The 27,946-nt window shown below is 39.6% G+C and overlaps 2 protein-coding genes across 2 annotated transcripts; both read left to right on the top strand.

Moving 5' to 3' along the window:
• Positions 1-713: 713 nt before the first annotated feature.
• On the top strand, positions 714-8,659 carry LOC113065849 (dnaJ homolog subfamily C member 11-like). Its single transcript, XM_026237398.1, has 16 exons — positions 714-844; positions 1,526-1,655; positions 2,150-2,223; positions 2,345-2,446; positions 2,526-2,672; positions 3,076-3,198; positions 3,288-3,361; positions 3,495-3,684; positions 3,786-3,871; positions 4,476-4,592; positions 4,679-4,834; positions 5,051-5,120; positions 5,331-5,388; positions 5,489-5,631; positions 6,350-6,479; positions 6,652-8,659. Exons 1-16 carry the CDS (start codon positions 773-775, stop codon positions 6,675-6,677), a joined length of 1,698 nt encoding a protein of 565 aa, XP_026093183.1. The 5' UTR covers positions 714-772; the 3' UTR covers positions 6,678-8,659.
• A 1,279-nt stretch (positions 8,660-9,938) lies between these two features.
• Positions 9,939-27,729, top strand: LOC113065847 (putative Polycomb group protein ASXL1). Its single transcript, XM_026237395.1, is given in 15 exon segments — positions 9,939-10,465; positions 14,477-14,559; positions 14,737-14,739; positions 14,843-14,960; positions 15,103-15,256; positions 16,937-17,010; positions 18,910-18,994; positions 19,591-19,710; positions 22,252-22,418; positions 22,524-22,620; positions 22,733-22,838; positions 22,928-23,843; positions 23,962-25,575; positions 25,577-26,247; positions 26,249-27,729. Coding segments are annotated over 15 exon segments (5,019 nt in total). The 5' UTR covers positions 9,939-10,408; the 3' UTR covers positions 27,003-27,729.
• The last annotated feature ends 217 nt before the right edge of the window (positions 27,730-27,946 follow it).

Genomic DNA, 27,946 nt, shown 5'->3' with positions numbered 1-27,946 from the left:
CCTTTCCCAGCAGGACTTTAGCACCTGCTCACAGTGCCAAAACCACTTTCAAGTGGTTTGATGAACATTATATTACTGTGCTTGATTGGCCAGCCAACTCACCTGACTTGAACCTCACAGAGTATATATGGGTTATTGTGAAGAGGATGATAAGTAACATCTGACAAACAATACAGAGGAGCTGAAGGTCGCTATCGAAGCAACCTGGGCTTCAATAACACCTCAGCAGTGCCACAGACTGGTCACCTCCATGCCACACCGCACTGAAGCAGTAATTCATGCAAAGGGAGGCCCAACCACTGAGTGGATAATTAAACGTTTTTGGAAATCTTTTCTGTTTTGTAAATCTTTTTTTATTTTATTATTAATGATCTTTGAGAAAATATTCAATTTTTTTGAAATACTGAATTTTTAATTCTTGAGTCTAAGAAGTCATAACATCATAATTAAAACATAAAAACTCTTGAAATATTTCAGTTTGTGTGCAATGAATCTAGAATATAAGAAATTTAGCTTTTTTTTATTAAATTACAAAAAAATAAATAAAGAACTTTTCCATGATATTCTAATCTTTAGAGATGCGCCGTTATGTTTTTTGTAAAGTCCCAGATAACCACTGATGACTGACCAGCTCACCACCTACATGTTTTTGGTCAGTGTTTCCTCCCAGCCAGGGGTGGCGCTGAAAACCTTCATTTGCTCCGATTCTGCGCACCCAAACCAGCGTACGTAGTTTGATCTTGCGCTGGGGCGGAGATGAACGGTCGTAAATATGGCGGCGGCCTTGGAGGAAGACGAAATCGACAATGATGATTATTATTCTCTGTTAAACGTCCGCAGAGAGGTATGACAAATAGTTATTAACGTAGATGTTTTCAGTGAGAGAGCCGCAAGTGAATGGTAAATGCAGAGGCTTCAAGTATCACGCTTTTAAAAGGACCAGACAGCATGTCGTTACGCTGTGGCTCAGTCCGCACACCGTGACCCTTACTTATCATTGTCTTCATGAAGGAATTTGACTGCATGGTCACTAATAGAAATGATGCATATAATATGTAATACTTAATGTTCTCTTTAGACTTAAACGTGAAGTATAACCCCTAATTATTATTTTTGGCGCTTCTCTACAGTAAAAGTTTTTAAATTGTTGACTTCAATCAAGAAAACGCTACTGATTCAATTAAAACATAAACAAGATCTTCTTTGATAGACACACCGTCAAGTTGCTCCAAACCTTGTTAACTTTCTTCAGAGGAGATGTTATTCAGAATGTTAGGGAGTGACGGAGATCTTTTGGCATGCAATGTAATCAAATGGTGACTGACGATTTCATATTGTATAACTTAATGGAACAGAACAGAAAGTCATACATTTTGAGGTAATTGTCTTGAAAGGATTTTCATTTTTCTTGGTTAAAAGTTCTGAATTTGTTTTTGGATCTGATTTTGCACCTTTTATGTTATGTCTTTCCAAGAGCATTGCTGTAGTTTAGGCTTATTGTGAATTATTTCTGTTTAACTTTAAGGCTACACAGGATGAGCTCAAGGCTTCATATCGCCGCCTTTGCATGCTGTACCACCCAGACAAGCACAGAGATCCAGAGCTTAAGAGGCAGGCAGAGCAGCTTTTTAACTTGGTTCACCAGGCCTATGAAGGTACGATGTTTTTGTCCACCCAGCCTCTTAAATCCTTTGACAAAGCAAGCCAATTTTGCTGCATGATGGCATGTCTCTGTTTTTACTGTCAAGGAATTGTTTTGTTGTTAAAGGATAGTCCACTCCAAAATGAATATTTTGTCATCATTTATTCACTCTCATTCAAAACTGAAAAAATGCATTTGTTATAAAAGGCATATTTTGAAGAATTTTGATAACCAAACAGTTTCTGTTCACTTTTGTCTTTCATTGTAGTCTTTGTCTATGCAATGGAAGTCAATGAAAACTGAAACTGTTTAGTTACCAACATTCTTCAAAATATCATCTTCTGTGGTCCACAGAAGAAAGAAAGTCATACAGGTTTGAAATGATATAAGGTTGAGTAAATGATAACAAAAATTTACACTTTCGGGTGAACTATCCGTTTAACGGACAGCATGTTTTTAATACCAAGTCATGCATATTTCATGATAGTGATTTATGTTATTTTGCAGTACTAAGTGATCCACAATCTAGAGCAATTTATGACGTATATGGGAAGAGAGGGCTGGAAGTGGAAGGATGGGAGGTAAGCCGAAGATTCAGAAGACTAAAAAATGCTTCAGCATTCATTCCATAGTTTTGTAACATTTCAAGCAAATACGTTTTCCTTGTCATCTTTTTGTGCTCACTGCAATAATGATTTCTAGGTGGTGGAGAGGAAAAGAACGCCAGCAGAGATCCGTGAAGAATATGAGCGACTTCAAAGAGAAAGAGAGGAGAGAAGACTACAGCAAAGGACCAACCCAAAGGTTTGATCTTATGCGTTCAATGCAGCAGCCGCTGTCATCATTAATACAGGTCTTGCTGATTGTTCACTGTCTCACTCAGGGCACAATAAGTGTGGGTATTGATGCGACAGACCTCTTTGATCGCTATGAGGAGGACTATGAAGAGATCTCTGGTAGTGATAGCGGTGGCGCCGGCGGCTTACCGCACATTGAGATCAACAAGATGCACATATCCCAGTCAATAGAGGTACAGTCCTTACATCTTGTTTCTTTTCATGTATGCTCTCATAGACACAACACTGTTCAGTAAGATTTTCTTTTGAAAGTCATCAATGCGTTTATTTAGAAAGGATGCATTCAATTAAATGTTAACGTTAAAAAAGACTTCTCTTTCAAATAAATGCTTTTCTTTCGAGCTTTCTGTTCTTCAAAAAAACCTGAAAAAAAAAGATATTTTTTCCTCAAAAATCTTAAGCAGTACAGCCTAAAACCCTAACCCTAAACATGAAACTAATATATAAAAAGCACATTTCAATGAACTTTCTAAGAGACGTTCACTTTTATTCATTGTGGATACACACTTATAAGTCATTGGCCCTGATCTTAATACAGCCGTAAGGCTTATTTTCTGTCTAACTCTGCTCTCATAGGCCCCTTTGACAACCTCAGACACAGCCATTCTTTCTGGCTCTCTCTCCACACACAATGGTAATGGGGGAGGAAACATAAACTTGGCCTTGCGACGAGTGACCTCAGCAAAGGGCTGGGGAGAAGTAAGTGCTTTTACTTAATGCTTGACATAATAATTGACTGGATTGTTTGTCATTGTTGCTGAACATGTAACTGTACGTGTTTAATACAGGTTGAGTTTGGGGCAGGAGACACACATGGCCCTCTCTTCGGGTTGAAGATTTTCCGTAACTTGACTCCACGCTGGTGAGTACAGCACATCTCTGTAATTTAGTTTTATTATTATTACTTTATTTTTGTAAAAAAATAGTTTTGACTGTTTTTGTTGCAGGTTGCATGCTGTTCAGTGTATTGTGTACTGAGATATTTGTGTTTTTAGCTTCACTACGGCTCATTGTGGCATGCAGTTTTCATCCCGTGGTATACGGCCGGCTCTCACTACTATGCTTGCACGCCACCTGGACAAAAACACTATGGGTTATTTACAGTGGCGCTGGGGAACTCAGTCTTCCATGAACACCAGCATCGTCAGGGACACCAAAAGCAGTCATTTCACCTTCGCTGTGCAGGTCAGTTGCTGTTATGCACATCTCCCCCTGATCTATATTCAAGTGCTTTTTTTTTCTTTTCTTTTTTTAACCATTGTTCATCTTTTTTTGTATTGCCGTAGTTGGGAATTCCACATACATTTATCATGATGAGCTACCAGTACAAATTCCAGGATGATGATCAGACCAAGATCAAGGGCTCTGTCAAGTATGTATCTGTGGATGCTGCTTTTGTTTTGTTTTGTTTTTTGGCTTCATTAACCATCTTTTTGGTTAAAAGTGCAAGTTTAAAAAGGTAGTTCAGAAGGGTTATAGAATTTGTCAGCCAATATTAGCTTCGAGCTCCATTTGACAGATTTTATCTTGACTTTTTGCATGTGTAAACCGTAAAAAAAAAATGGTTTGCATCAGTTTGGATTGCGTCATCCATCCTCTGATATCTAAATTATTTATATCTGATTCTCATAATTATTTTGAAATGCACCTTTCCTCATATTTGTACATCCTATTTTAATCTGTTACACTCTTTGGTTCGAGCTGTAGTTCAATTAGGTTAGCCTTGTATTTTCTATTTGCATATTTGACGTTTAAGATCAAATATTATATGTCGAACACTCTTCTGTATTTCTGTGGTCTCCCTAGGGTTCACAGACCTACTGTTAAATACAGCTGGTCTAATGAATGTAAATTAAATCAGTTAACATGTCCTCGCGGTATAAATGCAGCATCTGTGTCTGTAATCCTAGATTTTGTATTCATATTACTCATTTTTCTGTTTCTAGCCTGTTAAAATATCAGCGCTTGTGTTGCAGGTCAGGGTTTTTCGGTACCGTGGTGGAATACGGTGCCGAGACGAAGATCAGTCGCCACAGTGTCCTGGGTGCTACCGTCAGTGTCGGAGTACCGCAAGGCGTCTCTCTCAAGATCAAGTAAGATGCTTTTGATCATTTTGAGCCAGTTTCCCAATAGAAGTTTTTCACTAGCTCTGAAATCGAGGTGTTTTTGTCAATCCCAGGTTGAACCGAGCGAGCCAGACGTACTTCTTCCCCATTCACTTAACAGACCAGCTTCTACCCAGCGCCGTTTTTTATGCCACTGTCGGACCACTTGTGTTCTACTTGGCCATCCAGCGGCTAGTTATCAGACCTTACGTTCGTGCTCATCAGGAACAGTAAGCCATTTTATCTGATTAAATGTGCAGAGGCATAGTAATATTCTCCTTCCTGTTTCATTTTGTTGTGTTTTATTGGCCAGTTGACTTCCCAACACTCTTCTCCAAACATTATCCCCTGTGAGTCTGGAAAATAATAGACTGAAATCCATTTAAATGGCTTTGACACGGAGTAAAAGAGCAAATGAGTACATTAAAATTGAACCTTTTGTTTAGGGAGCTTGAGAAGCAGCGGGAGAGCTCGGCATCAGACATTGCCAAGAAGAAGCAAGAGGCAGAAGCAGCTGTGAGTTCATAACATCTAAATACACTGCAAATAACTTATAAAGCATGACCATTTAAAGTGGTCATAATTTTCACGGCAGGCTCTTTGTGTTTGGAGAAACAATGAGTTCGTGTCAGGGTATCGTTCCTATCTGCACGTCAGGGTGATAAATGTGTGCTTTCACTATGTGCATATACAAGCAGTCCTATTTGAAATCACTCTTTTCTGTAGGTTATGCTGATGCAAGAGTCTGTGCGTAGAATTATCGAAGCGGAGGAGTCCAGAATGGGTATGACCACATAACTCCCGATAGCATTGGACGTGATCAAACTGTGACTTGGAACTTGCTGCCAAGTGATGTTGGGTGACTCCGTTTTCTTGTGTACCAGGTCTGATCATCCTCAACGCCTGGTATGGCAAGTTTGTGACAGACAACAGCCGTAAGCATGAAAGGGCAAGAGTCATTGATGTGACGGTGCCTCTACAGTGCCTGGTGAAGGACTCCAAACTCATTCTCACAGAAGCCTCTAAGGTAAAGCAGGTTATGCTTGCTTTGTAGTTCCAAAAGTCAAATAAGGGCTGACATTTTAGCACAACAATGATTTCTCAAAAGGATTTATATTATTCTATTTTTTTCTGTAATATTTTTGGTATCGCTGTACTGAAAGAAAGGGAAAAGAAACATTAGATTCATTAAAATTATAAACAATGTACACACGAGTTCCAAATTTTGAGGTTAGTATGATTTTTTTTTTTTTAAGAAAATACTTTCAGCAAAGATGCATTAAAATGATTAAGTGTCAGTAAAGATGCTTTATTATTTGTTGCACAAAACGGGATCAAAACAGTTTCAATTTTGACAAATATATTAACCAGAAGAACTGTTTTCAACATTGATGATAAGACAACACTGTTTATTGAGCACTAAATCAGCTAAATAATTTTGACTTCTTTGAATCAGTTTAAAGTCTTACCAAACCCAAACTTTTGAAAAGTAGTGTATGTTTCCATAATATTCCAATAATGTTAACATTCAAGAAAACTTGTAGTTTTCAAATGTAGCTTAATGCTTAAAGAATTTAAAGAAATGGCCCCAAATGTCATAGTGTTGCACTCTAATAGTATTGTATGCAATTTTCAAAAACCTAAAGATAACAAAAAGCAAACCCTGAGAAAACCGAACTGCTGCACCCATTAAATTAAATGCTGTTGCAAGTATTAATTGGATGTTTTTGCATGAATGTCCTCAGGCTGGGTTACCGGGCTTCTACGACCCCTGTGTAGGTGAGGAGAAGAGTCTGAAGATGCTGTATCAGTTCAGAGGCGTGATGCACCAAGTTCTATGTGGTGACACAGAAGCACTCAGGATACCAAAACAATGTGAGTATGCAAACAAAACACGCTGCAGTTGATTAGAGCATTTATTTTGATACATAATATCTTGACTTCATGATAACAAATGCTTAATTGTGTTTACCAGCAGTGCAGATGAATGCTATTCCCAACTGTAATTTAAAATCTCATGTTCTTTTGTCTTTTCTCTCCCTTGTAGCTCACAGGATTGATAATGACAGTTAGGAACATGTATCTCTTGAGCTGAAAGGGACAGTTTGGACTGGTATAGACTGATGAGACACAGATGTTCTGGAGTAGTGCCCTGGAAACTGTGCCCTTGAAAGTCTTCATATACCTATTTTTCCTTTATTTTGTGATGTTTTAATATTATTCTACATGATGTCTGTTTTCAAATTAGAACATTTAATTTGCTGAATTTCCTTGAATTCCCTTTCCCAGAAAAGTTAGACAACATATATATTTTGTGTTGGTAGGCCTTACAACCATTTTTAAACAAAAGTCCCCTTCCTCAAATATGGATCCACAACGGTGCCTGTAATCAGCACTCAGTGGATAGATGTATTTTTCTCTCATTACATCACAGAGAAAACATTGCTGCTTGATCCTACTCACTGAATCCCACAGGAGCTGGTGTAACCCAGCTGTCAGCCTTCTTTCTGTGTCTGACTTTTTGTACCCCCAGCTTCCAAATAAATGATCTTGCAAATGTTCAGGAGGCTAAGCATGTTCTTAGTGAAACCCTGGCTGCTTAATCATTTGCATTATTTTTTCTTTCATCCCAATCCCTTGAGTCTAATATTTGAAGGCCCACCTCTCGTACTTTACATCTGCCAGAAGTTTAATAGGAATTGATGGGGCCAATGCACACAATATGCCGGTACTGTCTATTGCATGCTGGTTGGGGAAACAAAATGTGAATTGTATACTAAAACTCATGTAGGGCTTGTCTCCCACCTTGTGTCCAAAGACTTGAATAGCAGTGGATGAAGGGATAATAGTGTAACCTCCTCTGTTTATATTTTATGCTCAATCTCCCTCAATCCCTGCATTTTAGTGCCATAATTAATACATGGAAGATCAAAACCTCTTTGGTTGATTTCAACTTTTTGTTGCCTTTTTGGTATTTGGGAGCTTCATGGTGGTTAATGATTCATCTTTTATTTGAAAGACTGGCTGTATGGAGTCTCTTTTTTTTTTTTTTTTTGAGAAGTATAGTTTATATGAAATGTGTCCATTCTGCACACTTGCCATTTGAATTATGTAAAAAAAACAAAAAAAAAACAGTCGCCTCAAGACAAGTATCGGTTGTCTGTTGGCTGAAGTATCGGTTTGTTCAAAGGCGTTTGTCATACTTTACCTAATGGCCTACCATTTGCAGCAAGTATAGACTGTCATTTTTTAAATAAATCATCAAGGAACAATGGAAATGTATATTGTGTTTGAATGGTGTACATGACTTTTATTTTAAAAACAGAACATTTTACATAATGTTTCCTCAAATGTTTTAAGCAAGGTGACATTTGATATAATTTAATCAGTAACACTTTACAATAAGGTGCTATTTAACATTAGTTAACTACATTAGTTAACATGAGCTTAAAAGCATTTAATAATCATAGTTCATGTTCATTTCAACATTCATTAGTACATTATTAAAATCTGAAATTTTATCTGTTTACCTGAGCTAGCATATACTAGCAATTAACTTTTATATTATTATTAACTAATGTTAACAAAGATTAAAGGGACATTACTGTAAAATGTTACCATTTATTCTAGAAATGTTCTTCTACAAATTCTTTGGGCAGAAAATCTTCAATACAAGTAAAAACCAAAACAGTAAATTTTGTGAAAGTTTTAGAAAAAAGTTTAAAGAAAAAGAATGTCACTTTTGCCCATTTCAGGAAATACTTTTATTGAACATATTTTCCATTACCAAAATTCTTCCTTAAAGTTCAAAAGATGTTTGTACAACCCGAGGTCTTCATTATTGCTTGACTAGATCTGGAGCTGTGAATGTCTGGCTATGTTTATGTCTATATCGAAGTTGTCGGCGCAAAGTTATAAGTTCTCTATGATCATCTTGAAGTTTAAGTTTCATTCTTTTGATCAATCTGTATTTGTTCTGCAACCTTTTCCGTATCCAGCTGTTGGCATCTAAAACATTAAACAGATGGGCTTTGGTCGTGCATGGATTCAAAATAGCAAAGGTGTGGTCTGTGGCATCTAAATCCTGTCAAAAATTTATTTAAGCCATAACTATTAATGTATACACACACTAAAATATGAGAGTAGGCTGTAAGATGAAAGACTGGCTTCTGTGGTTTGACCGTAAGACTGTGTGAGTGCTGAGCAAACTCTTGCATCTACTTCATGAAAGGTGTCATCCTATCAGCAGCAGATTTTAGAGCTCTCTTCAGCCTCTTCATATAATTATTTTGCTGATGGCACAAAGATGACGGTGAGGATACGATGAAAACACATTTTGTTGTAGTATTTTGTTTCCCATCTGTCATGAAACTCATTACCTTTGTGTTTAGGACAACAAAGAGAGTTGGTATTGTGTTCCACAACAGATTTCTACGGTTGCCCAAACAACTGAAACCATGTGCTTCCTTCGTTGACGGTCGTCACGTCCAATGTTATCTAAATTTTAGGCATCTTTGCCCCGAACAAAGATGGCGTTTTTCAAAAGCCCCGCAGTGTCTCAAAATGTTTAAAACTTATAACATGAATATTATCTTTGCTGTATCATTTTATATATTCATTATATTACAATCATTAAAAAATAGATAACTCCGAGATAACATTTCTTATTCACAAAAACATCCCTGAAACGAGATATATTTATTTCAGATATGTTTTCCGGTGATTCGTCACCAAGCTTTTCAAAATAAAAGTTCTAGGTGCATCTCAGTAAAACACTAGAAATTCATAAAAGTCCTTAAAGGCACTTGGTTAGGAAACTCATTTATTAAGCAAGATTTCTTAACCCATTTAATACTTCTGGTAACACATTTATGAGTTATAAAAATGGTTTTATAGTCAACTATAAATAAAAGTGTGGACTTCATGTGAACATTTTACACGACTGGTTAATAGATATACAGTTTTTAAGTTGCATCCGAAAGATGGTTCTGTCAAAGCTCCATAAAAGTATGTAAAACATTATTACAATACAGTTACCATATTTAAAAGATGAATAATTAATTACAATACTCAATCAACTAGAAAACAATTGTTAAAATTGGTTAAGATCTATTTCGTCTAAGGGAACTTGACGTACTTGCTTAGGCAGTATTTCTTCGCTGTCTTTCATTTAAATAATGCTTTGATGATTGTGAGATTGCTTTGTGTAGTTAAAATCCACTGAGAAACTGTACAAAGAACAAACAAAAAAATTCAAGTGTTTTTATGTATGTGTCGTGCTGTCTAGTACGAATCACGTTTGATCTCGCCGAACAAAAAATGGGCGTGGCCTCACCCCGTCAGATGCGTCAGACGAGCCGCGGCTGTAGGAGAGACTGAAGAAGAGGGGGATGGGGAGAATTGTTTTTGTGTTGCATTCCTGCAGTGTGTTTGACCTTTGACCTCGTTGTTGTGTTCTCCTCGTCTTGCATTCCAAACTAAGGATTTCCTGCAGTATGCCAAAGGCTGCTGGGGCTCGTCTGTTCTTCGCCCAGTCTCTGTTTACCACTATTTGACCAGCGAGACGATACAAAAACTCTCTGGAACGCCGCCACTGCAATAACGGATCATTTTTCGGGCGAGCAGTTTTACGGAAACGTGTCCGTGTTTGAGCTGAGCGACTACGCAAGTACTTGAGGCGAAAGGGAATCAAAGACCCCGTTTGGTGTTGCAGATAGCCTAGCACGCTAGCGGGCTTGCCGTATATTACGCACACGTTTCATATCCGCTGCAGAAATCCGCACCCGCGCTACAACGCTGAGGAAATGAAGGACAAACAGAAGAGAAAGAAAGAGCGCACGTGGGCAGAGGCAGCTCGTATGGTAAGATATTTATAATTTTAAGTCAATTGTAGCTGTTTAATCTCTGTGCTTGGGGTTAGGGGTGTTGTACTGGAGCCGCAAACAAAGCTGTTGTCGGGTTGGACACATGCAGTCGCTGCTGCTGTTTGTGTATCTCTAGGCAGTGTGTAATGTTTAATAACCCGGCTAATACATTTGCTTTCACATGGCTCTTAATCCACGGTTCCTGTCATCATAAGCATTACATTTCTAGTGTTGGTCTCATTTGAATGAAAGAGCCCTTGCTGGTAGCCTAGCGTATTAGCGGCTCTGCCTGTTTGACCCTTTGTTTGCAGGGCTTGTTTTATCGAGCTGAGTAAAATGCTGGAAATACCCACTGTGGGAACGTTTTCTGTCATTAAAGACTATTTTTAACAAATGCATGTCTTAAATGCTCATTTGTATGTCTTGTTTGTTTTAAGCAGCCACTATGTACAAATGCTGTAGGCCATATTTGTATGTTTCTGTCTTGTTCGTTTTTCAATGATCTTTATGATGATTATTATAAGGGGCTGTAACCATTTTAATGTTTCATAGCTGTATCAAAACATTCATATGCTAATATGTGAAGACCAAACGGATATGTATTCTCCTTTTATGCTCCACAGTGGTGGTTCAAGGGTGTATAAAATCGGTCTGTCATGCATGTTGCATATTAAATGTAATTTATACATACTGTGGTTCATATTTCTCAGATGATGCTGTTCTTGGATGATCTGCATTATCCTAATTTCTTTTTTGCATTTGGTGCAAATTAAATGGAAAATGTGTCATGGTCAGTGTTGCAAAGCCTAGCATTTAAAAAAAGAGATAACTTTTCATATATCTGACCTCTAGACCTTCATCTTAATCTTGTCATAAAGAACCTTAGTAGAAACAGACCTGTATAATCTGAGACTGTACCAGACCTTATGTCAGAGACCGTGTATCGGACCAAATAAGCCTGAGCAGCTGAATTCATATACCCGGTTTGCTTTGTCTATGTAAAATCTTAAGTGGTTTGTGTCCGGTCTTTGTCTTTTTTTTCTGAGTGATATTGGCAGCTTTCACACTTGACTTTGATCCACCCAAACAGCCCAGACTGTCTTTGAATTTAGTAACTTTTTTTGTTTATCTCATGGTTAGTTTGAGATAAAGGGCAAGAAGGGCTGGATGAAGGTATAGTCAGTGATATCTGGTGAAAGTAGATCTTGAAACTCTAGGGTTGTCGTTTTGGGTGGGGATCTCACGTGCTAGAAAACCACTACTTGTAACGTTTATTACAGTTGCTGTATTATGTATGTCAGTTTAGAAGCTGTAATTCATATTTAATGTGATGCCAAGTCTAAGTAACATCACTAATCATGTGAATGTTTATTTAATGTATTGTGTGTGTGTGTGTGTGGGGGGGGTCTAAATCCTTGAAAGATTATCAACCCAACTCATAGAAACTAAACAAATTACATACTGTGCTCTTTAGCAGTTATCGCACTTAGTGATTGAGCTTTGGGAAGCAGGTATGAGCATGTCTGTATAACAAGGATAGTCACCGACCTGCTTCTCTTCTTTTGTAATGGGACAGGCTCTTGGGGAGATGCAGGTACAAGGGCACACTCACAACCAAATAGACAGAATACTTTGAATGTGAATGCAGAATTCCTTTTAATTAAAGGACGATGTTTTAAATGATTCGGTTGTGTGAATGATTAAGGAGCTTCAAAGAGCATTGCAGCATTATATAATGACTTTGAAACAAAAGCAGTCGTGTGAGATGGCAGCTTTGGGAATAAGATGCAACCAGATGCTTGGGATCATGGCCAGTGTAAATCCCATCATCTCAGCGATACACTTGGAAGCAATAGGAAATGTGAAGCAGACCACCTATTTTAGTGTTTCTGGTCTTTCTCGATGGTTCCTTCCTTGCTTAAGGTGATGGTAATGGTGTATAGACCTTTTTGGTTTGTTAAAAGACAGCATTTATTTTTGTGAGCGAGAATTTGGTTTTCATTAGTCCGGATTTTGGATATGTGTGAAGCTGCGGGTTGTTTTAAGATTGCATCCACTACAAAAGAATTGGATGTTTGTGGTAACCAGTGAAATGGCACTGACTTCAATAAAGATCATAACCTTTTCATCCAGTATGAGTTTTGTTTGTAACTTTAACTCCTTGCCCTATTTGTTGGATATCTATTCCCGAAAGTATCTGATTATCTAAAATTGTCATTTAAAAGAAACCAGTTTAGAATAACTTCCGGTTGAGTAGCCTAAAGCCCCTTTCACACTGCCATTCCGGCAAATACAGGGGTAAAGTGTTCCTGTAAATGCTCCCTGGTCGCTAGATTTGGCACTTTCACACTGCCAGTGATGACCCGGTATATGTGCGTGCTTTCACACACAACCCTTGAAGATCCTGTAACGACACGTGACATCAGCGCGTGACGTGTAATGTACGAGTCGAAAACATTAGGCACGTTATACTTTAACTGAAGCAAGCAAACGATCTCGGCGTCAGCGCGGAAAGTGAGGAATTAGCTGATCTCTGCTTCATTACAGTTTGCACATATGTTTTCATCGCGAACGTTGATCTTTCTTCAAAACAGCCGGTAAAAGAGTCACGCGATAACGCGCGTCATCACTTCGATACGGAATTAGATCTGGCTTTTGTTCACACAGCGCTCGTTCCGGATCGATTACCGCAATGTTACTATGTCCCCGACCCGGGTTCGATTCGGTAATCAATTCCGGGACGTGGTTGCTTTCACACAGAAGGCGACCTGGCAATGTTAAGGGAATATTGCGGGTCCGACGTGCAGTGTGAAAGGGGCTTAATTGATTAAATGGAAATTTTTGGTCCCTTTTATCCCCTAAAGATTGATACAGGTCTTTATCTTACAGTTGGAATGAAAACCAATTTTTCATGCCCTATGGTATCACATTTCAATTGCATATTATACACACATTTTGGTGCCTTGTCAAGATTGTGTTATAAATAACTAGGAAGTTTGTCATTGCCCTAGTAGTTTGGTTGAAGTTCTCACAACGTGACATTTTTCATGCCTGATTGTTTGCAGGAAGTGTACCTGGTATTTTATAATTTATTTTATTACATTTGTAGCTTGTACTGCTCCATTTCCTGTTTCAGTGTCCTTGGTTCTAGACACAGCTGAGCACAGTGGGAGCAGTGCTTCCCATTTTAACTTCCAAACAGCCAGAAGGTTACCTGCTTTTTTTGCACCAGGGCTAGGAGGGAATTATTTGCTCTGAATCAGTGGAGAGAGAAATGTTTGGTATTGTTATAATCGGTCTCCCATTACACATTTTTTCCCCATGAATAATGTTCTTCATGAAGATTCACATTTCACTACATAATTTCAGCTATGTTAGTGTTTAATTTTTTTTGTTCTTTTCTTTTCTGATAGTCATATAGCCTTAAAGCCTGTCATACTTGCCTGGAACTTCACAGCTGTGTGTGGCGGTAGCAGTTCAATGTATGTTGCCGAAACATTGTGTACAACCTGTGTAATATGCACCAAACTGAAGAAAGCAGAGTGCTTCTGTTAAGAATGACATGGTCTTAAAATAAGTATGAATTGCTGTGCTACTTTAAACTGTTAAGCAGTTTTCACGGTAAAGCCCTTACTGAGAGAATCTTTTTTTTTTTTTTTCGTCCAGTGCCACCCCTACATTCATATAGATCCAGTTTGATGTCTTTAGCGATTGCAGTCCAACTGTTTGCATCTCTCTTGCCATTTTAAAATTGCCAAGTTAAAAAACCTGTCAAATGATCATTCACTTACAGTATGTCTGGCTGTTTTTGAAGGTAAAAACTTACTGTAGACGTCCCCAATTTACATTTTAATAACTTTTTAATTGAATAGTTGTTCACGCAACCCACCAACGAGCCAAATTTGAAATCTTTCCATTCCTAATATAAAGTAGTTAAAAGTGAGGTGACTATACACACACTAAATTGGAAAGCTGTTGGTTTGATGTGCTTTGTTTGACCCCTTGCAGGTTCTGGAGAACTTTTCTGATGCCCCAATGACACCCAAACAGATTCTGCATGTCATCCAAACAAAGGGGCTCAAAGAAATGAGGTCTAGTATAAGCCATTTATTCGCACTTAATGTACTGTGTTTCTGTTTGAAAAGTAATATTTATATTTGAGATTTTTCCATGTTCATGAGTACATTTTCTCATACTGGGTTTGAGTATATTTATAAAAGGTTATTTTGTGTTTCTCTCTTTCTCAAACCATTTTCACCCAAAAATAGAAGGTATGATGAATTATTATATTGTATTTTTACCACTTAAATGGTTTAATCTTACTTTCTTGAGCAACACTTACACATTTCTTCCCTTCTTTCCATCCTTGCTTAGCGGCACAGCTCCACTGGCTTGCCTGGTCACCATGCTCCACTCTCAGGTCAGAGGTGACCGAGTGAAGAACAGTATTTTCTTCAAGCTTCCTGGAAGGATGAGTTTGTTTACCCTAAAGGTAGAAAGTCCATAAATCCTTCTAGCATCCTTTCAGTGCTTTACAGACTTGCACACTAGTTTAGCAACTGGATTATGATGCCAAAACCCACATAGAAAGAGCTACATATCCCATGTTTGTATGTATCCACTGATGACTACAGAAAAATGCACTTCAGTGGACAAAGAGCCCAACTGCAAATGAGTCTGGAGATGGGACTGGCACTCCAACAGCATCCACCACATCAACAGTTGAAGGAGCAGAGCAGGAGAGTTGTGACTCCACAGAGACAGCTGCTGCTAGTGGTGAAAATGATGGTGTGTGGACTATTCATTCTTTTCATTTATTTTTTTTTCTCTTAGAATTGATTCATTCAGCCTCTTTTTCAGTAAATGGAACAGGCTTATAAATTAAAGAAGCGTATAAAAGAACTGAAAAGTAGAGGCCCTATCTTTTCATTTTAAGAAAAGCTTTGATTCCAAATGGTGATGGGCATTAAATACCCTGAGCTTAAGAAGCATGTAGTGCCTGAGACATTGATTTCTTTTTTTTGCTATGGATGTGTGTGTTGCCATGGATACTGCGGCACATGACACATCCAGCAGTGACCTAGATGAGAGTGTTTTAGAACATGTATTTGTGTGTTGCATGAAAGGGAATACATTCAAAATTATGCCTGGAATTGACAATGTATTTCACATTTGTTTAGGTTTTTTTGCGCATTTGTATGAAAAATGGATTCCTTTCGTTCTTGAGAGATGTGGAAGGATGGTATTTTGAAGCCTGATGTTTCTAGACATCAGCAGTATCTACTGTTTTTGTATTTAAAAATGTATTTATCATAACTAAATATGTGAAATAATACTAGATGCCACAAGCATTATAAGGCAATTACAAGTCTTAAATATGTGCATGTGTTCTCTGCCCCTGATTTGGTTGCTGGAACCCTGTATTTAACTTGATTTATCTTTTTCCATTCTGGTTTAGAAATATTTTTGAATACTACCTATCATTATTATTTATAAATGGTATGTGGAAAAACAATGCAATGATAAATATTTTATATGGTTGTTTACAACTGTATGTCTCTTCAGAGTGATCAGTCAGAAAGTAGCTGCTATTCTATTCGTGTTCGTGCAGGTTTCTAAAATGTTTTAAAATCAGTTTGATCAAATTAATAATCATAGATATCCCAAATGGACCTAAGTCTTAATTATCTTTTTGAAAATGTGTTAAATTTAAGGACAAATGGGTAGGAATGGCAATATGGCCTAATGTGATGATTAAACTTAAGAAGGCTGTGATTTTAATAAATGTGATTTTTACGTGTTTTACTGGCTCGCTGTTTCAGAGCAGTTCATAATCAACAATTATTTCATGTTTATGACAAGTTATTTCTTATCATTAGGAAAACCCAGTAGCTGCCAAGACGCTAGGTAGTGGGAAAACTCATTTACAAGCTATTGTATTTGCAGTCAAATGCAATTATGCAATAATATGTTGCGTTTTTTGTGTATTTTATTGTAATGGTGAAGCATGAGGACAAATGCAATGTGAAGCATGTAAATACAACACATGGTCAAATACGAGACAATGCGCTCAATAGAAAGTTGCCTTTCTCTCTACTCATCCCCTCTCCAGTACCAAACAATTAACCAACAAACATAAAGGAAACTGACCCATGCCCACTTGTTAGTAAATTACATGAGATGACCATTAATTACTGCTCTTACACTAATGAATTGACTTTTACTCTGATATTGTAATGTGCTGTAGATGATTGTAAAAGTGCATATTTAAACTAATCTTAATTAGCAGCTGGAAGTATAAATACTTGATCACTATTTTACAAAAATTAAAAGTAAAGTATTAGTTGAAAGCATTTTTTTTTTTCTCTCTCTCTTTTTGTATCAAATTAACACATGAACACAATTAAAATGTGACTTGCTTCATTGAAATTATTGACCTATATTCTGCTTGTTTCCTCTTTATTCCAGCCTCTGTGGATGAGACTTCCTCCAGTGCCTCTTGCTCCACAGAACCACAGACAAGGCTCAGTCGCTCCTCACAGGTACCAGCAGTGCCTAACTTGACCTTTGCACTGAACCATCACCCTTATAACTAATTTTTACATGCAGGACCCTCCAAGAATGGATTTCCATCTCACCATTATTCAAATGCACAGCACTCAACTCCTCCTCAGATCACCAGTTATACCAGAAGGCAGTTGAATGCATGACATCACAATGTGAAAAAGAGACTGTAGAGAATCACCTAAAGTTGATGAGTCCAATTAAGAAAACCCCATAGATAACAAATAGATTAGTCATGACTATGACCTTTTGCTCTTTTTTCATTGTTTCAGTTTCAGGTCAGGGAATTTTTTATCTTATTTTTTTCTGTATGTATCGTCAGATCCTAATGAGATTGTTTGCTTGGTTGATCATTTACAGCAAATGCATTGAATCACCAAGAAACTCCAGCACTAATCAGAAGATTTTGAAACTTAAGTGTGCTTTCATGCTTTTGCCCTCTCATTTGCTCAATGTTGAACTTACTGCTTGTACAGGTGCATCTAAAAAAATGTTTATCATGGAAAAGGTCTTAATTTTTTGTAATTTAATTTAAAAAAGCAAACTTTCTATATTCTAGATTAATTGCACACAAACACAAATATTTCAATAGTTTTTTGTTTTAATTCCGATGGTTACGACTTGCCTCGTAGGAAAGTTAAAAATTCACTTTCAAAAAATTTGAATATTCCATTTTGAGTATAAATACTGGGTACCTCCTGGGCTAGTTTAGAACATGCAACCACAATTATGGGAAAGGACTACTGACTTGACAGTTGCCCAGAAGACAATCATCAACACCATTCACAAGGAGGGAAAGCCACAGAAGGTCATTGCTGAAAGGGCTGGCTGTTTACAGAGTGCTGTATCAAAATATATTAATTCAAAATTGACTGGAAGGAAAAAGCGTGGTAGGAAAAGGTGCACAAGCAACAGGGATGACCACAGTCTTGGGAAGATTGTCAGGAAAAGCCAATTCAAGAACTTTGGAGAGCTTCACAAGGAGTGGACTGAAGCCAGAGTCAGTGCATCAAGAGTTACCACGCTCCGACGTCTTCAGGTAAAGGGCTACAGCTGAACCAAACCACTCCTAAACCTGAAAAAATGTCAAAGCATTTCAACTGAAGTAAGGATAAAAAAACTGGACTGTTGCTCAGTGGTCCAAAGGCCTCTTTTCAGATGAAAGTAAATTTAGCATTTCATTTAGAAATCAAGGTCTGGTCTGAACTGAAGAGGCCAGTGTGAAGTTTCTGAAGTCAGAGATGGTTTGGGTGCCGTGACGTCTGCTGGTGTTGGACTTCATGCCACGCTGCATTGAAGCAGTAATGAGTCCTAAAGGTGCCCCAACCAAGTAATGAGTGCATAATTAAACCTGCTTTGGATATATTGAACATTTCTCTTATGTACATCTTCTTTTGATTGAACTTTGAGAGAATGTTCTATTTTTTTTTCCTAAGCTGTAAGTCATAACCATCAGAATTAAAACAAAAAAATCTTTAAATATTTCATTTTGTGTGCAATGAATCTAGAGTATAAGAAAGTTAGCTTTTTTAAAATTAAATTATAATATATATTTCCATGAAATTCACATTTTTTTGAGATCCTCCTGCAAATCCAACAATCTCCAGCTCAAGCCAGCCACTTGGCTCCTATAGAGAAGAAGCTGAGAACGGTCATCTCCAGGACAATTACAACCTCACCTTTCCCTTTATATTCTCCCCCCCCTCCCCCCCTCTGCATTAATACTAATTTTATTGTTAAAATCATAACATTCTCAACTTTTGTCAGACATTTGCATTTCCATTTTAATTCTCCTCTTTGAGCATGCTGTTGTTTTCCGTGTCTGTGGAGGACTTGCGTCTATGTACTCATGATTGTTTCTCCCATCTTTCTTACAGTCAGGGAGACAGAGGAAGAAAGCTGTGATGATGCCCCGTGTAGTGCTCACTCCTCTCAAGGTCAACGGTGAACACGTCCCATCAGGTTACAATGGCTCTTTTACTTTTTTCCTCCCCCTTCTTTCTGTTTTTTTCCCTCCCACTCTACAGTGGTTTTGTATACCTGCTCCTTCTGACCGTGGATGCTTTTATCTGAGTGGCCTGACAGTGTTTGTAATTTTACGCACTGACACTAATCATTTATAGCGCAGTCTTCTCAAGGGGAGCTTTCCTACAGTTTCCCTCCTGTTGACAGCCGCCGCCTCTATTTCTTGGTTAACTTTGCACTAAACAAGCATCTTTTCTAGAAGCCACTGACGATTTTGTCACTTGAACATCAATACCCCTCAGTGTGAAAGCAGTGTTTCTGGTTTGTCTTGTCAGCCCTGCTCTGTTCCCCTTGGATATCTGCTTTGCATTTGCGCCTTAGAGATATCCATTCACCCCTCTTCCTCTTTGTCTCTGTGCCTTGGGATATCCCCGTCCCTTTGACTTTTCGTGTTTCACGCACATGCCAAAGCTTTGCCTGTCACTTTGGCCTCTTTAGTGCCACTAGCCTTCATGCCTCAGCTGCCCTACCCACACTCACTTGTTCTCAGAGAATCTCACCAGCCTCCATCCTCCCCCCACCTTTACCCTCAGGAGCAGCGGGGAGGCGCAGGGAAGGCTCTAGGGGGGGTCCAGGCCCCACTCTCCGTACCCGCTCCGAGCTGGGCTGGAAACGCACCCAGCACTTCAAGAGCGTACGTGGTCTTCGTTCAGGTACAGAGGATGAAAACCAAGGACCTCCATGTATTAACTACTACCCCTAATCCCCTTGTTCACCACTTTCCTCTAGAACATCAATAATACAGTAACTCCTTCCCAGGTATTACACTGAGAGCGTGAATAGCTAACTAAGTTTGTGTCAATCTAATGACAATGTCCCAATCTTTATTTCTAACCTGCAATTAAGGCATTTGGATGGAGTAGGGAAAATAAACAAATAGGCAATTATTCATTTAGTTTTATCTTTATTATTTGCAGTTGATGGTTGCTTGCAAAAAGGTATATGTGTAAATTTTTTGCCTTTTATGTTGTTAATTGAAAGACATAGGTTGCTATGTGTATCTTGTCATGCTGGTTTCTCAAAGTGTGTAATAATGTGTTTTGAACTCTAATATGTTACACCAGCTGTGACTTAAACTTTCTGTCTATATCAGTTTGGAATCCAATCTCATAGAAACCTCACTAATTTCAAACTCTAGTCTAAACTTCATTCTATAGCAGAGTACCAACCATGGTTTGTCTTCTGCAGTTTTTCTCTTTTTCAGTGTTTTATTCTGTCAAATCTAGCTAAGATCTAAAACCAGCTTAGTGAGAGACTATTATGTTTGAGTGTATTTTCATTGTAGATATGTTTTGTAGCATGCATTATGCTTTGGTTTATTTGTTGCAGCACTGGTTGATGTAATGTTCAGTTACGAATAATGTAAAAGCTGTGTGGAATGATCAATAGCTCAGGTGGAATAATTTTTTTTTATTATTATTGCTTTACTAGTGTTATGTCATAACAACCTCTGATTATATAGATTTACTAATGCTTCATATATACATTATTATACACTTATACACTTAAAGTTTAAAGTTTTATGTGAATGTAGACCAGAGTCTGCTCTGAAGATATTATCAAAAACGCACTCAGTCCAAAAACACAGACCATAACAACAGACAAGTAAAAAAATCCACAGTATCAGATATTTACATATGGTGCTTTTCCAATGTGTGGTACGACTCCGCTAAGTACGGCACTCAGTTTGAGATTCCACTGTAGTTTAGTATTGTTTTAGAGTGGGCAGGATTATTCACATGTCGTTATTGTTGCATCACCTCTACTGCCACAACTCGTGAAAAACTTTTATTCCGCTTCGCCCCATCAAGCTCTCAGTGGATCTGCTCCTCTGCTATCAATGAGTGGAACATCTGTGCTTCCTCAACAAAACAAAACATTTTTGGGTTGTTAAAAAAGGTGCGCTCGTTCAAAACCGTTGTATTCGCTCCTTACCTGGCTGGGCTGATTTTAAATCAAACGGTTCGGTTGTGTTCGTGTTAGTGATGGGTCATTTTTGAACAATTCGTTCATTTTGTAAGAATCTTTTAATGTGACTCTGAAAGTTTCGTTCAGTCTCGCATGCGCAACATCCTATGTGTTCTGTTCTGTAATGAAATTATTCACCTCTTTTGAATCTTCAGGTTTTTCTAGTCGTTCGTTCATCGCTTGACAACACCATAAGCTTTACCTATGCAGTGTGAGTCGGAAAGAGATTTAATAATAATAACCAACTCTTTTTTTTTTTACCTTTTTTACCTTTTTTCACCACATTCAGTGTAATGGAAAAGAACCATCATGACAGAAATTCACATTTATATAATGTAAGAAATAAAAAGCACCAAAAACGCATCCTGTAACTGTAAGAGTAGATGATGATAATGATGATGATAATAAAAATAATAATAATTTATAATAATAACAATTAATAATAATAATAATAACTATGCACCCGTTTGTAAGGAAATACATTTCTCTGTCCAATGCAGTCACATCATGTGACAAAAGAATGACTCGAAAGATGAAATAATCAATTCTCTTTCTGGCTCAGATAGCATAGATTTAGTTTATGGGGCTGTTATGTGATGAACGAACTACTCAAACCAGAAGGCTTGTCAGATAAGTGGTGAGGTGAGCTAATCATAGGCATAGACCCAGGTAAATAATGAATTCATATTTTCAGTTTCTTATACAATTATAGTTTTGTATTGTTTGCAGTGTGATCAAAATGTATGTAAGTACTAGATGTGTTGGGAAGTAACATGTAAAATGTTTATTATATATTGCTAAAATGAACGAAATGACTCTTTCGTGCCGTACTATGCAGTGGAAAAGTGCCTATATATATATTATACATTATACACACTAAAACGCCAGTATTTGGTTCGTCAGTGTTGGAATGATAGATTTCAATAACCTGCACATACATCTGTACATAGTATTACACATAACAGCAGTGCACATTGGTACAAAAACACTGATGAAAAACACTGAAAAAAAACGTGGCACCTTAAGCAGCAGCCTCATTCCATCATTATAAGCTACACTGAGTTTCTGCATGCTGCTGTTACTATAATGCCGCCCACAAATGGGCAGTATAGGGAGTACAATATGCTTTAAAAAGTGTATAAATATAAATGTGGCCCTGCCGTGCACAAAGGTTTCATTAAGCAATGTTCTTATATACACATTTAGTGTAATACTGTATTTTGCAGGTCCAATGAAAAGGAATCGAGGGGGTGTTGAAGTGGATTTTGAGACTCCAGGCTCCATACTAGTTAACACCAACATTCGTGCTCTAATCAACACACGCACCTTTGCTGCTTTTCCTCCTCACTCCCAGCAGCAACTGCTCCAGCTTTTACCAGAGGTGGACAGACAGGTATATTTCCTAAAGGCTTTGTAATTTTCACTTGTTACATTTATATACTTTTGTTTTTGTTTTTTTCCTCTCTCACCAAATTTTACCAATTTTTGTAATGTGTAGGTTGGCCCCGATGGCCTTGCTCGGCTAAGCAGCTCAGCCCTCAATAATGAATTCTTCACTCATGCTTCCCAGAGCTGGAAAGAGCGACTAGCTGAGGGTAAGTCTCTTAATATTGTCCTATTAAATATGAAAAGAAATGACAGAAACAGACCAAAATATGTAATTTATGTAAAGGTGGATAAAGTGGGAATATTTTTACTCTGTTGAAGGTGAGTTCACACATGAGATGCAGGTTCGCTTTAGGCAAGAGATGGAAAAGGAGAAGAAAGTAGAAGCATGGAAAGAGAAATTCTTTGAGGAGTACCATGGTCAAAGGTTTGATAGCCTTTTAAAAAAAATTCTTAAGCAGCTTAATTCCCAGAATTGATGATGTTTTAAACACATTCTTCAATTTATTTCTTTAGGTCTGGGTTGACGAGAGAAGAGGCATTAAAGCTCACAATGAGTGATGCTGGAGATGTTGCCGGTGCAGTTCTTGACTCTGACTCTGCTACAGTGGCTACACCCAAGAGGCGAAGTGTTGGAAGAAGACGAAGGGAAGGCCGTATCAGACGGCGTTCACGGGCTGACCTCAGGCGCAGGGCTCGGCGCACACTTTGCAAAACTACAACAGCAGCTGTACCTTCAGCAGAGACGACAGAGAGCACTGCAACTCCAGATGTTGAACCATCAGTTGCATCACCAGTCCCAGAAGCAACAGCAGTTCAGGGAGAGGTGGTCCTTCAAACAGACTTCGGACTGGAAGCTCCAGAAGAAAACCTTTCTGCAGAGGCAATCCCCTCCCCTGCTCCTGTACCCACACCTCCTCCAGCTTCTACAAGCTCAACCTGCGATGAACCAGAAGTCTCCACTGACCTGTTGCCTGAAGTACCTGAACCAGCTGTTGTATCCACCTCCTCTCCTTCCTCATCCTCCTCTTCAACATCATCATCATCATCATCGCCCTCTTCTTCTCCCTCCTCGGCCTCAGAAAGACAGACTTTTGCTGCAAGCTCAGATTCCTCTTCTTCCTCTTCCTCCTCCACTGCTGCTGTTGCCACTGACCCGCTGGATGATGGGGCTTCGGTCATTACCACTGGTACAGCAGGCACTGGTGCAAGCAGCCGGGAGAGCAGCCCTGCAGCCAGTCCTGCCACAGCAAGTCCAGCAATTCAGCTCAAGGAGCATAAGAGAAGACCAGATGAGTCCCAGGCCTTCACCAGCTTTCCCGAGAAAAGGGCGCGGATGGATGAGCGTCAGTCCTTTCGTAACACAGTTGACTGTGTGCACTCAGAAAAGCCACAACCTACAACAGAGGAGCCCAAGGTCCCGCCAATCCGGGTATGTGGGACACGTTATTTTATTCAGATTGGTTTTTTGTACATCTCATTATAGTTGAAAACAGTCTTCACATAAACCACATCTCATATGAGTGTTTCTCTTCTGCCCATTCCACTAGATACAGCTCTCCCGGATCAAACCGCCCTGGGTCAAAGGGCCGCCAACGTACCAAATCTGTCCCCGCATCGTCCCCCCCAGCGAAGGGTCGCGGCGCTCTGGGACAGGGGCGCGCACCCTGGCGGACATCAAGGCCCGTGCCCAGCAAGCCCGTGCCCAGCGGGAAGCCGCTGCTGCTGTTGCAGCCTCTGGGGATGGGGGAGGGCCTGGGGGGAGCGGCCCGGGGGGTGGTCTTGGGATACCGGATCGCTCCAGCGGGAGGCGTTCAAGAGAGCACCCAGGTCCAGTTGAACCAGGAGGAGGAGGAGGCAGACGAGCAAGAGTTGATTTGGAGGAGCAGGAATCGCCTGCGAGCTCTCATTCGTCTGGAGCACAACTACAGCTATCCAGTGTAGATTCAACAGACAGGCCTCAAACCTCCACCCCACTGACCGAACCATCTCCTTCCTCTGTGTCTTCAAACCCATCTCTACCACCATCAGAGTCTCCGAAAACACTTACACTATCACCTACTGCAACCGACAGCCCTGCTTCTCAGGATCAGGTGGAAGAGATTTGTGGAGTGGAAGAGGTGACTGCCTGCCCAAGTGATGAAGCCTCAGAGCAGACCTTAGACACCCCAGTGCCTACACCAAGTGAACCGGAGTCTTTTTGCAGTCACCAAGAGATGAGAGGTGAGGAGGCAGAGTCCAATGAGAGCAGAACAAATACTCCTGTTTGCACCTCCGCATCAAATGATGCTGTTTCGTTAGTGCCCACCTCTATACCAGACTCGGTGCCCAGATTTGGTGCCCAGGGTGTGGATGTCATCAGGACTTTGGCAGCTTCTTCTCAACCCTGGGAAGGTGACAAGAATGGTGTTGAGCATCACCCAGGGACAACTGGAGTTATCCAGCATGGCTCAGACTTGAAAATATCCAAAGAGACACTTATTACAGTCCGAAATGGATGGGTAGAAAGTAGTGAAGAGCATTCAATGAGAGAGGGGATGCTCCAAGTTCATAAGAATGGAGGAGATGATGATGATGATGATGATGATGGCAAATATGAATCAGCCTCTTTGCCTTGTCTACAAAGTAATGGTGGCGAAGACGACACTGGAGCACACAGTGATTCTACAGAAACAGCATCTGATTTTGAAAATGAAGCTCAAGATGATGAAACGGTGGACTGGCATGGAACCCAGATGAATAGTAATGGCATGCAAGCTCAGAATACAAAGTCACAGAATCAACCTGTCATTCAGAACTCAAGTCGACTCACTTCATCGATGGTGAATACTCCTCAACACCAGCAACCAGTCATACAGGCCCATATATCTAACCCCAACCATACTCAAACTGTCATTCAGGCTCGTTTCCCTAATGGTGTGTCAAACCAGCCTGTTATTCATTCCCACAAGCAGCATCCAATTCATTCCCAAGCTATAAACCATGCTCAGGACCAGATTACCACTGCACCCTCACAAGCTCAAATGCAAGCTTACCTGACACAGACCGAGAGGGACCAAAGTAGAAATCTACGGCTGAATGATAATAGCAATGGTGTGAAGCTGTTTGTTTCAACAGAGGATGACACCAAACCTCTCAGCAGAGGGCCTGGAGAAGATTTTGTTTTTAAAAAATTCTGCAGTTCCTTCCATTGGCAGAAGAGTCCAAGGTTCATCTCGACCAGTTTCCTCTGTAGAGGCAAACAACCCTCTTGTCACCCAACTTCTTCAAGGCAGTCTACCCTTAGAGAAGGTCTTGCCACAGCCTCACTTGGTCAGCAAGCTGGAAATTAATCGACTTCCAGGTGCCCCTGCAGGTAACTCAGCCAGTCGTCAACCTCCGAGAAATCTGGGACCACGTTTTAGAGGCCCGTCTGATGCAGGAGGATCTATAGAAACTGGTGGCTCTGACTTCCAGCACAAAGCCCCATCCACCCGAGTGTCTCCTGGACCTGGTCGGAACTTTGGTACTTCACCACCAGGTTCTATTCCATCTCGAATGGCATGCTTGTTTGAGGAAGCTAGCCCAAGATCGGCAAATGTTCAGTTCACTTCTCAACAACCAGGAGGTGCAATGCCCTCAGGAGCAGTGCCTGTCATAACATCCCTCCCTTCAAACTCCTCTGCTAGAACCTCAATTGATGTAAACTCTCAGAATGCTCCAGTTTATGAATCAGCTGTCATTAAGGAGCACCCTGGACCTCTTCCTCCAAGGGGTGAAACTCCAGAGAGGCCAGCTGGCTTTCAACAGCATCCTAACCACCTCTCCCACTCTGTGTGCAGAACCGCACCTGATGCTCCCTCCCAATGGCGACCTTTGTCCGTCGGAGGTTGTACCTACCATTAAGATTAACTGGCGCCCAAGCAAGCCCCAACCACCTCAGCATCAGACCTATCAACAACCGCTCTCTCCTGTAGGTACAGTAAAAAATGAAGTCTTGCCACGCCCTTCATGCCAACAAGCTCTGACCAAAAACTCACCTGCTCCAAACGGTGGCAATACTTCTGTTGTAATAACCAAAAAGGAGTCTCTGGACAATTTTCATGGAGGTGGTGGAGCTATGGAAGGACTGATAAATATGGAAATGTCTCTTGTTAGAATGGCCAAGAAGGAACAAGTCAAAAATCCATATACCCGCCAAGTAGAGACCTCTGCTTCTCCAATCTCCTCATCCCCTTCCTCATCTGCCTCCAGTCTCCCATACCAGCTATATGGCAAACTACCAAAACTACAGCAGAGTGGGGGCAACGGTGGGTGTTCATCCAGCTTTAGTTATACAGCTAATGTTTCCGTGGTGGACAGTAGCGGGTTCTCCCGCAGTTTAGCCGATGGTGTGCTGCAGCTAAGGCCACGTGTGAGCGTCGGCAACAGTGGAGGACCGGGTGCTACCCTTAGCATTCAGGCATTTGCGGACAGTGCTGCAGAAGAAGTGGCTCTCAAGTGTTCCTGCCGTCTTAAGGCTATGATCATGTGCCAAGGCTGTGGCGCTTTCTGCCATGACGATTGCATTGGCCCCTCAAAACTGTGTGTGTCATGTCTGGTTGTCAGATAGTTTGTTGCAGTTCTTTCAAACTGAGCCGTTAAGTCAGAGCAGATGCTTTGACCACTCCAGACAATTCTAGCCCTTAGCCTGTGACTGGAACCCACCGGAAGTCTTGGACTCTTGTGAGCAAAGAATGAGGCTGAACACTGCAGTGTTTAAATGGGTCAGATTATTATTATAATTTTTTTTTTTTTTGATGGGCCAGGCAATACAGTAGGACTGGAAGAATACTTGTAAGATAAAATTCAGTCTGTATTTTTGTTGCATATTTTTTTCTATTGCTGTTATGATGGTGTTATTATTAATATTATTATTATTATGATTATAATAATAATGATATTGTTGTTATTATTATTATTATTATTATTGGTATTATTGCGTGAATTTACATGGCACGGTTGATTGTAAATTGTGCCTTTTTTTTCCCCCAACAAAACTTTACCTCATCTGCTTGACACCAGTCATCAGTTCAGTGTGAAAATGGTGGCATTCCTGGTTGTTTTCTTCTCTTGATGCTTTTCTGTGAAGAGAGCTTTAGGAGAATTTTGTGTGTAATGTCTTGCAAAGAAATATTTTTTTAATCATTAAACAAGAAAATACATTTTTGTTATTTTGTAAGTGCTTTAACTCTCTTATTTTTTGTTTCCATTTTTATTTTCTTATTCAAAGTGAAGTCCAGTCTGTACTTGGCGGTTAAGCACAGTATTCAAATCTAATAAAGCTGAAAGTGAGCGTATTTTCTCTATTTTATCTGTTTTAACTGAGGGTAAATTGGGCTAAAGTTGTGTTGGGGGGGGGAGAGTATCATCACGGTGATGCAGAGTATCAATGTATTTTAAGGTCACCCATTTAAGGAATATTTATTGTCTCAAGCCCTCATAATAATGCATAACGTATGGATCACTTTTATAAATTAAATTTCATTTAATCTGTCTCACATGTGAGCTCAATGT

Source organism: Carassius auratus, chromosome 48, assembly GCF_003368295.1.
Source record: "Carassius auratus strain Wakin chromosome 48, ASM336829v1, whole genome shotgun sequence".
Classification (NCBI taxonomy): domain Eukaryota; kingdom Metazoa; phylum Chordata; class Actinopteri; order Cypriniformes; family Cyprinidae; genus Carassius; species Carassius auratus.
This window is presented reverse-complemented; position numbering and strand designations above follow the sequence as displayed.

What these genes read in the sequence shown, in the direction of transcription:
- LOC113065849 (XM_026237398.1), top strand. Translation starts at nt 773, where the DNA reads ATGGCGGCGGCCTTGGAGGAAGACGAAATCGACAATGATGATTATTAT. An exon ending in GGCGTCTCTCTCAAGATCAA is followed by an intron (nt 4,593 to 4,678) that starts GTAAGATGCTTT and finishes TGTCAATCCCAG; the next exon opens with GTTGAACCGAGCGAGCCAGA. An exon ending in AGCAAGAGGCAGAAGCAGCT is followed by an intron (nt 5,121 to 5,330) that starts GTGAGTTCATAA and finishes TCTTTTCTGTAG; the next exon opens with GTTATGCTGATGCAAGAGTC.